At 40.5% G+C, this 13,059-nt stretch overlaps 3 protein-coding genes across 3 annotated transcripts; 2 read left to right on the top strand and 1 right to left on the bottom strand.

Annotated features, from left to right (window-relative positions):
• The first annotated feature begins 791 nt into the window (after positions 1-791).
• Positions 792-2,560, top strand: LOC128715436 (multiple inositol polyphosphate phosphatase 1). The gene is made up of 5 exons (XM_053810334.1): positions 792-987; positions 1,066-1,160; positions 1,228-1,464; positions 1,536-2,215; positions 2,308-2,560. The coding sequence occupies exons 1-5, from the start codon at positions 792-794 to the stop codon at positions 2,558-2,560; spliced, it is 1,461 nt and encodes a 486-aa protein (XP_053666309.1).
• A 790-nt stretch (positions 2,561-3,350) lies between these two features.
• LOC128712759 (mitochondrial carrier homolog 2) lies at positions 3,351-4,786 on the bottom strand. The gene is made up of 5 exons (XM_053807633.1): positions 4,643-4,786; positions 4,478-4,562; positions 3,774-4,371; positions 3,591-3,701; positions 3,351-3,414 (listed from the first exon to the last, which is right to left on the bottom strand). The coding sequence occupies exons 1-5, from the start codon at positions 4,784-4,786 to the stop codon at positions 3,351-3,353; spliced, it is 1,002 nt and encodes a 333-aa protein (XP_053663608.1).
• A 2,478-nt stretch (positions 4,787-7,264) lies between these two features.
• LOC128712760 (uncharacterized) lies at positions 7,265-10,742 on the top strand. Its single transcript, XM_053807634.1, has 6 exons — positions 7,265-7,451; positions 7,609-7,996; positions 8,089-8,396; positions 8,478-8,556; positions 10,520-10,658; positions 10,725-10,742. Exons 1-6 carry the CDS (start codon positions 7,265-7,267, stop codon positions 10,740-10,742), a joined length of 1,119 nt encoding a protein of 372 aa, XP_053663609.1.
• Positions 10,743-13,059: the final 2,317 nt, after the last annotated feature.

The following is a 13,059-nucleotide window of genomic DNA, read 5'->3' on the forward strand; positions in this document are numbered from 1 at the left end:
CTGGTCAGATCGATTTTGGAATATTGTATTCAGTGGTCTGATCGTCCTCAGCGAAGACTCATATCGATCGTATTGAGTGGGTGCAATGATCGTTCACCAACTTTGCTCTAAGCAAATCTATCGGAGCATCTACCCCTCTGCCTCGGTATGAATCCAGCTATCGGCTACTTGCTCTGGACTATCTGAACGCACGCCGCTTCTATATCCAATCCTCTTCTATTGCCGCTCACCTTATATGTCATATCCCTTGCAGTCAAATTGTCCACCGCTATCAATTCCAACTCGTCGAACATCGGCAGGTCGTAAATACCTTCTTATATTCGTAATTCGGCAGTTTAGTTCCGTTTCCTATTTGCTCATTTTCCACTGAGCTGGCTTTATCGGATCGGTCAACTGAATCAGGATAAAAAAACTAGAAAATAACATCATACAGAAAATAACAACTAAGCTGAACCGTATAGTACAATAGAAGTAGAAGAGAAACAAGAATTAATGGGTGAGTTTAACAAAAGCACGCAAATAGGGAGATTTATCATTCTTATCAAGCGTATCAAACGATGTGTCTTGTGAACGAAGTAGGATGAATTGCCAATGTATGCGCCATGTGGAGGTTATTGTTTTCGGTACCGTGTCGATCTCGTGTTTTTCACGTTCGATAAGATATTGCCACCGTGATGCATGGCAAGCTGAGTCTACTATCTATTCGGCGAATTAAAAACGATCCGAATAGCCAAAACATCCAAAAATTTTCCGATTCCATTATTTTTTTCTCTTCCATAAGCATTCCAAAAATGATACCACGAGTATTGCAAGCGATCCTGTTGTTGCACTGTCTCGTGCAGCTCATCACAGCGCAACGTAACACGTGCTGTGAGTCGTATTGCTACAACGATGATACCGAGCGCAAACAAGTGAAGCATTTTGCTACCAAAACCGTGTACGAGCTGATCCGCGCACCGGATACCGATCGGCAGCATATTGTGCCAAGTAGGTTTCATTTGGTAGTTCCCGATGGGTAGATCACCACATGTAATAGTGTCCTTTCTTCGTTATCACTCTTCGTAGATTGCATGCCGGTGAAATTTTGGTTACTAAGTCGCCATGGTACAAGACTACCGGGTAAGAACGATATCATCGAAATGCCCAAGCAGCTGAAGCTGGTAAGTGCTAGTGTGGCTACGACAATAAAATAAAGAATCTTAAAATGTGATAGTTCCTTACCGGTAGCTGCAAGACTCCATCATGGACAATTACTTTACGCGGAACAGTCCCCCTGTGAATGGACGCATGTGTGATGAGGATTTGGAGATGTTGCGAAATTGGCACTGGGATCCGAACATAACCGTGCAGTACGATTCACACCTAACCGAACAGGGCTGGGAAGATTTGAAGTATCTTGCGGTGCGCACCAAGGAGAAATATTGGCAGGTGTTTGGTAGCGGGTATCAACCATCCAAGTTTACGGTAGGTGTCTAATCTGATATTTTGGCTGAGATTTTGTTCACTAATTTACTTTCCCCTTTTTTGTTCTCCAGTTCCGCCACACGGCAACCCAGCGCACCGAGGCAAGTTTCAAAGCGTTCGCCGAAGGACTGTTTGGACGTGAGGAAGCGCAGCGAGTGAAATCGATGCCAGCAACGGATCCGGACCTGCTGCTCAAACCCTACGATTCCTGTCCAGATTATGGAGAGAATAAAAACCGAGACACGCGTGATGAAAATTCAGAAGTGAACAAGTTCATACGTTCCGGCCTATTCGCCGGGACGGTGTCAGACATTTCGCAGCGGCTCGGCTTCCGGCACAATTTGAGTGTGGAGCAGGTCGAAGTGATGTGGGACGCTTGCCGATATGAGCAGGCATGGCGAATTGCACGTCCCAGTCCGTTCTGTACTGCTTTCACCGAGGATCAGGTGCGGGTGCTCGAGTACAAGGAAGATCTTGCGTATTTTTATCGTAACAGCTACGGGTACAGCCGCAGCCAGGATCTTGCGTGTCATGCGATGGCCGATATGCTACGTCAACTATCATCCCGCGATGATCCATCAGTGGTGGCGTACTTTACGCATGACACACAAATTCAACTCTTCCTGGCGGCGCTGGGTGCAAAGCGTGATTCTACACCGCTACGGGCGGACAATTTTCCGTTTATGCGCAATCGCAAATACACGTCGAGTGACATCCCGTTTGCGGCTAATATAGCTGCAGTGAAGTACCAGTAAGTGCACAAAAGTGAAAGCTTGAGTCGCTTCTACTGTGTGGTAAGCCTAAGTATTTCTTTAAAATATACCTCTTTCGTTTCTGACACAGGTGCGCCGAACAGAGAGAACCGGAAAAGGTGATATTTTTCCTCAACGAGAAGCCTATCATTCTCGACTGGTGCAGCGTGGGACTGTGCAACTGGTCGGACGTTAAGCGACAGTACCAAAGGTTTACTGGGGGCAACTGCGATCGATTCTACTGCCAGAGTAGCGGAGCCGGAGCACCCCAAGTTTGGTCCCATTTTGCTGTTGGCTTTGTTGTTCTCCTGTTAGCTTCGGTACGACATTTTACCATGCGTTAGTATTATTTTATGGCGTTGACAATTCATTGCCATTTCGTGGCTCTTATTTTGTAAGGAGGGTTGTAATCCGAATGTCCACTAAACTGTGTCATCGATTGTAAGGCATTTTTAAATCATACTAAACACAAAATGTATGCATTCTTTTACAACACTACTGTTTTTGGTTCATACTTATATTCTGACTGGCTACTGGTTGTTCGAGGAGGTATTTTACGTTTTTTAATGCTTAGCACGATGTGCAAGTTTGTTTCCCTCTACGAAATTATCGCATTTCACTGGCTGCTGTTGCGCTAAGTTTATTAATGCGAACGTGCGTCATCGTGAAGAGTTCATATTTTCCTATCCATACAATAAATACAATGAAATGCTCGAAAGAAACAAAACAGCTACAGTATATCCAGGTCAGTGAGGGGCACCTTAAAACTGTAACTTTTTTCCGAATTGAAACATCACGCAGGTTTTTTTTGCTTGATCAAAAATATGATCGATTGTACATCCACAATAAAAAAAAAACGAAAGCTAAATTTAAACAACAGTTTTTCTCACTATAGAAATTGAAAAAAATTAAAACACTTAAAATTTTACTCTTTTGCAATATATAGTAAAATATTTAATTAAATGTATCTTCAGACAATGAAACAAGGTTTACTATTACGTGCAGAATAATATTACAAATTTGAAGGTGCTCAACTTTGACTCTAAGATATAAGAAGAACAAAGGAAATGCAATGCAATTTGGAACAGCTATAAAAATAATCAAACAAACTATAAAAAACCTCCACCATGTAATTTACTTCAGTTCCGGATATGGAGCGAATGCATCATTCGCCTTGGAAGAAGCTCTAGCAACAGTTCTGCGAAAAATAAAGGAAACGGAAACGTTAGTAATTGAAACAATATGATATGAAGGAAAATTAAAGGATGAATTCAGGTGACATGCCTCCGAATATAAAATATGAAAACATTGCTTTGCATAGATTCATATTTTCAAGAGTACAGTAGTTGCAACAGTGCTCCCTTACATTCTTACCGGAAAAAGAATGATGATCCACGCTTATGCTGCTGTTGCAAAGCCAACCGTGTGTAACAATCGCTCCAGTTGATGTAATGATCCATCATCGGTGGAGTACCGGCTTTTAACCTAAAATTCGAAAGGTAAATAAAATTCAGTTTCCGCACGATACTACTGCATAGTGATTCAAACATCATTTACCTGGACCCTTGGACGGCCATACAGGTAGACACGACATGGTACGGATAAAACACACTTGTGAGGTAAAAGTGCGCGATAGTGTTTACGTGCCCGCAAACCGTTTTGTTGGCCCCTATGTACTTGGCGAACAGATAAGTAATTCCACTTGTCATGGTCATGCACCAGAAATCCATCAACAAGCGAGGAATTATCCCTGAAAAAAACCCGGCGATGCCTTCGTGTCTCCAGATTTCCTTGATCGAACCAAACAGCCCATTGTACACTTGTTCACGGCCAATGAACTGCGCCATCATGCGGATGGAAATCACATGGAATGGGTGGGAAATTACTACACCGCATAAGTGCGCAACAGTTTTCCGTAGCATACCGCCCGGTAGGGTTTTAACAACACCATCCTTGTCTTCAATGTACTCCTCAAAATCTTCATAAGTTGCATGGAACCAGTCAAATGCGGGATCATCTAAACGGGTGGGTGCTGGGCCTATCAGTATCAGGGAAAGTTTTTCACTGTAATATGAGGCCAACACATTACCCAGAAGCCTTGGGGTCAGGCCTCGGAAACAACCAGTGAACCCGTCGACGCTCTTAATGTACGCAGCTAGTGTGGACAGGTAGGATGGAAATTATTTAATCGCATAAACGTGTACTTTTTGGCCGATAGCTTTTTTAGGTTAGGTTTAGGATAGGCTTTTATCTGAACTTACCGTACTGGAAAATATTTGGTAGCATCAAACGTTTCGCTCCGAACAGCGTTCGTCCGGGACGGGGTGCGATCGGTTCATAACCGAGCTAAAGGAAGTGATAAGACACAAGACGATAAATATAAGGCCTTTGTTGCGGATTAAGCCCACCATCGCACGACTACGTACCTGAATGAGCGTTTTGGAAAACTCGAGCGGATACAGTGCCGTCGAGCACAGGAGCCTAAATCCAAACCTCCATGCAGCATCGACCTCTTCATCTTCCTTTCGCTGCTTTCGACCCACATCTTGCATTATGCTAGCGTATGGCATCCTGAAGATTTTCTCTATTCGGGCTTATTTGTTCGCAAGCAACTATTGACACTATTGACTATTCCTTCGACGTAAAGAAAACAACAATAGCCGGAGCAGTTTATCGGCGGAATGACACAATTGTGATGTCCTCTCGCTCTATTCCATTCGTATTGCCAAAGTTTCTCATCGTCTCTCGCTTCATCTAATACTGCTGTACTGAATCTTAAAATTTGTTAAATGGGACCTAGTGTTGAAAATGCTACGGATGGAATCCCAACCGGCATTCGAAGTCATTCCGAGTGAACTTTTGGGTTCTCAGCCCGATAAGGTCTGGGCGCTGCATGGGGAGGTGGTATGCGGACTGTGGAACAGCATGCGACGAGTGAAGGTGTTGGGCAAAACTGCGCCCGGAATGAACGTTTGCCCTAGCTCTCATCGTTTTTTTCATTCTCCTTCTTCGTCATCGCTGATCGTCTAAGCTGTCAACCATGTTGTTTGTTTTGGTTTTTGCGACGCTTCAGCATCGTATCGTTTCGTTGTGGTATTTTTGTTAAAAAGTGTAGTTTATGCTGTTTATTTTAGTGGAAAGAATTATAGTATGATTATCTATCTAGTGTGCATTGCAAGAATCTGTTTCCAATCGGATTAGTGCCTTGTATTTAGTTTTAACTGCAGGTATGTATGGATCCTGTTAGTCGATTTGTCCCGTGTTTTGCGCATTTTAGCCTTGCCGGCCGAAGAATTTACGTAAGTATGACTATGTGGCTGCCTACGTTACGAATTATCCTCCTTGTACTGTCCGGTTAATATATGGAGCAGTATCTACTATCTGGAACAGTCCGGATAACATACGGAGCAGTATCAGCGTCCAGCGACGATCAACCAAAACAATGTATGTTTCCGGATGTTCCTCTTTTGATTGCTAAGGTGAAATTGTAGTTCAATTGACTAATTATTACATCTAACGGCTGAACATTGTTTTCTTTTCTTGTGATTGTTCTTTTAGGTGTAACGAAACCACCTACAACGAAAGCAGCTCAGTTCTGATGCCATGCCATGCTACCATGCTGCAACTGCAGCAGTGAAGATCGATGGTTTATTGTTTTATGGAGTTAAATTATGTGAAGAATGATTCAGGTTCAGTCCAATTAAATGGTTGGAACAAGCAAGTTTCGGCACTGTGAATCATGTGATCGGATATGGCATAGAAAAACATATAATGGACACCGAAGCCATCTTTTTTTTACCATACGGGTTAATGTTACGGTACGTCCATTGACGAAGGTAATGATTGTGTTAATAGGATTCACATTCATGTAAGATTACGTGGCATTAGAATTAATAACATGTTTACTCTATTGTTAACTATTGTTCCCTTTTTAGGTTCCAGTATGGTATCGCCAAAATAAAGTATTGCAGATTCTTCTGGTAACCTACCAAGGCCACAACCGTAAAATCGACAATACGTGGCACAATATGATTCAAGACAGGGAACTTGCTTGCTGGTTCAAGTCTGTGGCTTGCCCAATGACGACGCACCATATGCTTTGGTAAGTGAATACTATATTTTTCAATCGTTAGTAAGTGAACACAAAAGTTCCTTGGTTGATCTGTTCATAATATGTATACAATTTTACTGCTTATTGATTTTCAAGTTGCGTGGTTTCTCATATCATATCAATAACTCTTCAATATACATCAGTTAAGAATATGTCATTGGTTTATCGTAAGGATGTATCTTAGGATTGGAATTATTGTCGTTTAATGTTAATTTGCTTATCTCTACCCTTAAAATTATGATAATGTGTTAAAAGAAATTGAACGTAAACAAAGAAACTAAATGGGCTATGGCGGTACTGCCTCAGTCTCATTTGGGTGCAATGTAAAGCACAAAAAATCTCCACGGGTAGAAGAGAAGAGGTATGAACAGTAATGAGGTTGCTGATTGCGGTCAGTTAAAAATAAACATAGGATGATATGTTTATTATTCATTATTAGTTTTGTAACACTTTACCGAATTATTCATTCATTCAGTTTGTTGCATTGTATCCAACCATTCTGTACCAGTTGCTACTGGTACGAACAGGTACAGTACTGGTACCAGTTTCTATCAAGCTTTACAAAGTCTCCGACTAAGGGTACTGGATCTCGATGGTTGGTATTCCAGCATTCAATTATCGGACTGATGATGCTTTCTCTTACTCACTATGGAATAAGTTTAGACCATCAACGGGTAGTTGAGTAGAGGTGGCAGTTTTTTAGAGAGATAATTCAGGTAGTTTTTTGGCGCTTGAACTGTTCGTTCTGCAATCTGCACGCTATATAAAGGAATATTTTTGGAGCATTCTTCATTTGGCGATTCGCATCTGTGCAGTAAAGTTCATAAAGTGTTTTGTAATAGTCTCGATTTCTGTCTGTGGTTCGTGATATTGTAATTACTTTTACTTGACTGTGCTATTTCCACGAGTGGTATTATTTTGCAAAGTGGTTGTTAATATGTCGGCCAGAAAGTTCCGTAAAACCGGATCAGTGTATAAAATTGCCGCTACTAACGATGCTATCTTAGAACGCGAGCTGTTCGGCATTAGCAGCAGAGCGGATCTAAGAAGCACGTCGGAGATAAGCAATGCAGTAAATGCTAGCAGCATTCAGGAGTCCATGGCCATTGGTTTATTGAACGAAAGTGAGTACAATTATGTTTATATTGATAGGTTACAGTCAATAAGACTTTATATACTAAACTTTGTTAATATTATAATTTTCCAGGTGTAAACGACTCATCTTCTGCTTCAGAGATACGAATGACGAAAATGGCTAAAAAAGAGATGACGAACCGGAAGTTGACAGTTCGGCGGAACTAGCGAATGAAGATGTTTCAGATTACGATTCTGAAGACGATGATGTGCAGCATTGGGTAACCATTGAAGACGATAGTGACGAAAGTGAAAACGAAAATTTTGTGGAAAGTTACCCGTCAACTGTGCCTGCTTCTAAGTGGGACGGAGTTGAAATTCAAGAATGCATCAGATGTTGGGCATTGAGCACACATCAAACTCACGAAGCGCTGAATGGGTTGTTAGAGATACTACGCAAGAAAACGCAGTTTAAATTTCCAAAGGATGCACAAACTCTACTACAAACCCAACCTGGTACTCAGCAAATAGTGCGTATAGCGGGAGGCGAGTATTGGTACCACGGAATCGCGACATGTTTACTGCAATATTTTGGGTGAGTTGAATAATTTCTGTTCGAGTATTTAACTACATTACCTTTTACTTATGCAAATGTTTTTATATGTTTAAAAATTTGTTAATTTAAAGACGTGTTCAACCAAAAACGACATCGTTCTCTCTTAACGTGTCCATCGATGGTCTTCCGCTGCATAATAGCGGCCTAACACAGTTTTGGCCCATTCTGATCAATATACAAGAAGAACCGAACATACCCTGCATGATTGTAGCCATTTTCTGCGGATCAACCAAGCCACTTTCTACAGAAGAGTATTTACGTCCGTTTGTCACAGAACTGAAGGACTTAATGGAAAATGGAATCATCATTGCTGACAAACTAATCCAAATACGCGTGCGTGCTTTTATTGCGGACTCTCCAGCCCGTGCATTTATCAAAGGTAAAATAATAACGAATGGTAAATGATGTATGAATATGCTTTATTAATTTGTTTTGCATGGATTTCTCTTTTCTCTTTCAGGCACTGCAAACTATAATGCCAAAAGTGGTTGTCATAAATGTACAGTCTTAGGAGAATATCACCATGGCTTTCGGGTGGTGTATTTTACGTCAGTCGATGCGGTTGCCCGAACGGATGAAATCTTCAGAAATTATCTCTACGGTGCTCACCACAAAGAACGGACGCCTCTTTTTGATATACCCGAATTTGATTTGATCAAACAAGTTCCTGTTTCTGATCAACTGCACATAAGCGATTTAGGAGTAACACGCAAGCTGCTTATCATATGGAAAACCGGCAAACGTAGACCCAACGGTACCAAATGGTCGAAGGAAACGTGTAAAGAAATATCCAACGTTATACTACAGATAAAACTCCCTTCTGAATGTCATCGAAAGCTGCGCCGGATAGAATATGTGAAGCACTGGAAAGCTAGTGAGTTTGCGAACTTTTTGCGATATGCTAGCCCCATAGTTTTAAAACGTTATATTTCACCTCGAGAGTATGAGCATTTCATGCTTTATTATTGTGCAATTACATTATTTTCTTCTAATTATTATAATGAATATTGGCAGCAAGCAGGTTGCATGCTGACGCAATTCGTCAGAGAGTTTGCTTCGATTTATGGTGAATCCTACATGTCGAGCAATGTTCATAATTTGGTACATATGTATGATGATGTTTGCCACTTTGGTCCTTTGAACACCTTTTCATCATATCCATTTGAAAATAAGCTGCAAGTTTTAAAAAGTCTACCTCGACACGGTTATAAAAGCTTACCACAAACCGTGAACAGAATATTAGAGTTAAACTATTTAGACGCAGCTTCCAACACCACGGAACCAAAGAAGTTCCCAGCAATTAAACATAATGTTAATGATGACATTTTATTTGTAAGTTCCGATTTTGTTTTGCGAGCAAATGATAAAGACGCGTGGTTTCTAACGAAAGATAATTTCATAGTGCAATATTGCAGTTGCATAGAAGGATCGAATACCATCAAGATTTATGGGCAACATTTCTGTGAAATATTAGAATCATACACGTTTTACTCCTCGCCATGGATGAAAAACATTTATGAGGCTTACACATTCACCAACAGTTTCTGAATTTACCATTGAAGATATAAAATGCAAATTAGTTGCTATAGATACGAGAAGCTCTAATCTAATGTTATTCATCCCACTGTTACACACTTTAAGATAATAAAAGCAATAGTTTATGTTTATGGAAAATTATTTGTTGTGGTTTTATTAATGATTTGTTTGATTATATTATTTTAATAGGAAACCATAATCATAAAAGGCAAGTTTCGTCATAATGGATTAATAAATAAAAATAAAATGTTTGAAAAAATGTGAAAAAAAAAAAATGTGAAATCATTGATATCTGACGCTTGATTATCAACACTTCTCTCAATATAATCTTTTCTCCCTCTGTTAGGGTGAGGTACTCAAGCGGGCTCGCCAAATTGTTTGCACTCGGCTCACTAGACGGCTTCCGTAGCGGCACTGGAATCCTACTCGCGGTATCACATGAGCTTAACAACAATGCTGTAGATGGTGTAGAACGATTCGCTAAAGGAACTTGCTGCAACCCTGGCTGAAACTGATTGTTTGTCTTGCACGACTTACGCACCGGTGATGTTGCACTACTGCTCGCATCGTCGGAGTGAAATAAAACATCCGTGGCAGGGTCTTGATGTGCCAAACTATTGGCCACTCCACGCTCACTTGTCGGCTTCCGTTGCTGCTGTGGTATTTCATTCAATCCTTTGGTTGGCGCTGGCGCTATCCTGGATCAATCCTTGTTGGATGGTTTTCAATGGCTTGCGTTGTAACATCGGAATAGAGCTCCCAGCGTGTACACGTTTCCCACCAACGTGCTGTAGCAGATTAGCATTAGATTGCAATGGCAAATGTACCACCGTTGGCACAGGGGTCGGAGGATCAACACAGACAGTGACATTGGCAGATATGAATTGCTGGTATGAAGAAAATTTTAGTTGTAGTTAATTTAATCCGTCATGTTTCATATTTCTAATACCGTACCTTATATTCCAGCATTCGCGTTATATTTGCATTCGATGACATCGAAGGAGGAAGTAATGAAAAAGAATCTCCTAATGAAGCTGGCTCCTTCATTCGGTTATCTTTCTTTGGCGCGGACATGATGCAGCTTGAAATACAGTTTATAAAACAGGTAATTCATAAATCCAGCAAGATCATGTAACATAGCATATAATGCTTCCCTCACTTCTACTTACAGGAGCACTATACAACATAAATAAAAATGATATTCACGATCACTTTTTAGCAGCGTACACATCCAATAGCTACAAAACACTTTAAGGAAATGTTTTAAACCAAGCATGAAGCTCTGTTGCTACAACTTTTTTTTAATAATCCTTTTCTCACGGACACGAGGCGTACACGTTGGAGTTTGAAGATAGATTTTGTTGTTGGCTGAATTTTGCTCGTATATATACCGGACTAACGCGTTGGTCTCGGGTAGCTTAAGCGTTAACGGAAGAAGGATAGAGAGTGTAGGCGTAGGAGGGTTAGGATTTGTACCCGTTGACTAAGCGCAGCGAGGATTGCGTTGCTATCTAGACAGTCCATGTGGAAATTCTGTTTTAGCTGAATTTTGCTCGCATATATACCGGACTAACGCGTTGGTCTCGGGTAGCTTAAGCGTTAACGGAAGAAGGATAGAGAGTGTAGGCGTAGGAGGGTTAGGATTTGTACCCGTTGACTAAGCGCAGCGAGGATTGCGTTGCTATCTGGACAGTCCATGTGGAAATTAAGTTTTAGCTGAATTTTGCTCGCATATATACCGGACTAACGCGTTGGTCTCGGGTAGTTTAAGCGTTAGCGGAAGACGGATAGAGAGTGTAGGCGTAGGAGGGTTAGGATTTGTACCCGTTGACTAAGCGCAGCGAGGATTGCGTTGCTATCTAGACAGTCCTTGTGGAAATTCTGTTTTAGCTGTCTAGTAAAGTTTCTGTGGTTTCCGTATTATTGTATGCCAGATTCGGCCTTGCTGCTGGGTGCCCGATTGGTGGTACAGGACAGGAATAACGAATAAGCGTAGAATAGCCGGAAAGAATGAATAGAGAAAGGGTGCAAAATGGACGAGACAGGAAATGGAAAGATCTGTTTGCTGGATGCGAAACTTTGTACGCTTCCTATACGCTTGCTGTAACATCCGCTACAGGTTGAAAAAAGCAGCCTGATATGACCAGGTAGGCGAGATAATAATATTAGCACTGGTAGAGTCGTGCGTTGTTAAAAAACCCATCAACCCACCATATTAATATTAACTATTAATTTCAATTACAGCGAACACGCTCATCCGGCAGATACATAGCAATGATCGCGTTTCATACGTAATCGACCGATATGGTATCGATCGTTACCTTCAAGCTTGTAATATGTTTCATTTAACGTGCCAAAAGTGTTTGCTAAAGATGATAAGCATGCGTATGTTTTCTTTATTGTTTTCATTTCAGTGTAGATGTACACGATACGACAACAGCTGTTGTGGTTGCATTGAAACGTTGATGATTCTAACGACATGCGTCAGAAAAGATGACTCAAGCAACGCGGGTCTTTTTTTTTCTTTTTGAATTTACAACTCTACCCAAAACAGGTAATGTAAATAAAAGTAACCATTTACCTCTTCTGATTTATGCTATTCGAGATTGTACAAGCACTTTCTTCACTCCATTTTATTTTTCGTTTATTGTAGGTGATTTTGTGTGACACCAATTGCATTGAAGTACTAGTACGACAGCCTATATGGAAAGCCAACCGATCCACTTGTGGTACGACCGAGTGCGCAGCGATTACGAGTGTTGGGACAATTTTCATGCCGTCATCCATCATATTGACGGAATCAACTACTCGGTGCTCTAGTTAATATTCCGATCATCGAGGATCTTTGAAGCTACCATTCAACACGGCTTCCAAACCTTTAGTGCGAAAATTTAGGTTATCTAATGATAGAAATATTGTACATACAATATTACATATATTGTGTAAATGTTACATACAATATTTGCAATTATCCACTAATCTTACTAAGTATCATTTAAAGAACGTAATTTCAAATTGCAAACTATCGACAGAAGCAAATAATTTTTACAATTGACATTGTTATTAAGTTTATTTATTAATAATTATTAACAACATCTCTATTAAAATTAATTATACTACGTAATGATTGTAAAAGTAACCTTAAAATAAGAAAAATTGTAAACTAATATTTATTATTGAAAAATAAAAATAATTAAATAATAAAAAAAATTAAAAAATAAATTTTAATAAATTTGTTGGGGAAGGCCCACTGTGTGCATGAATGAGACCCCTCAGGATCTCGCCATATAATGACTTCCATCGGGCCGCTGACGGACCAGAGCTCAAAATTCACTCGAAATTCACCCCGATTGCTTGTTGGGAATGGTTTCGGCTATGCGAATCCCTCCTCGAATATATTAAAACTAATTATTTGATGAAGAAAGGGTTGGGTGAATTCTTTCTAAATTCTCTTAAAAACTCACCGTAGTTTGCGGGCCACGTTAATATTACAGTATTTTCCCGAG

This window comes from Anopheles marshallii, chromosome 3 (assembly GCF_943734725.1).
Source record: "Anopheles marshallii chromosome 3, idAnoMarsDA_429_01, whole genome shotgun sequence".
Lineage (NCBI taxonomy): Eukaryota > Metazoa > Arthropoda > Insecta > Diptera > Culicidae > Anopheles > Anopheles marshallii.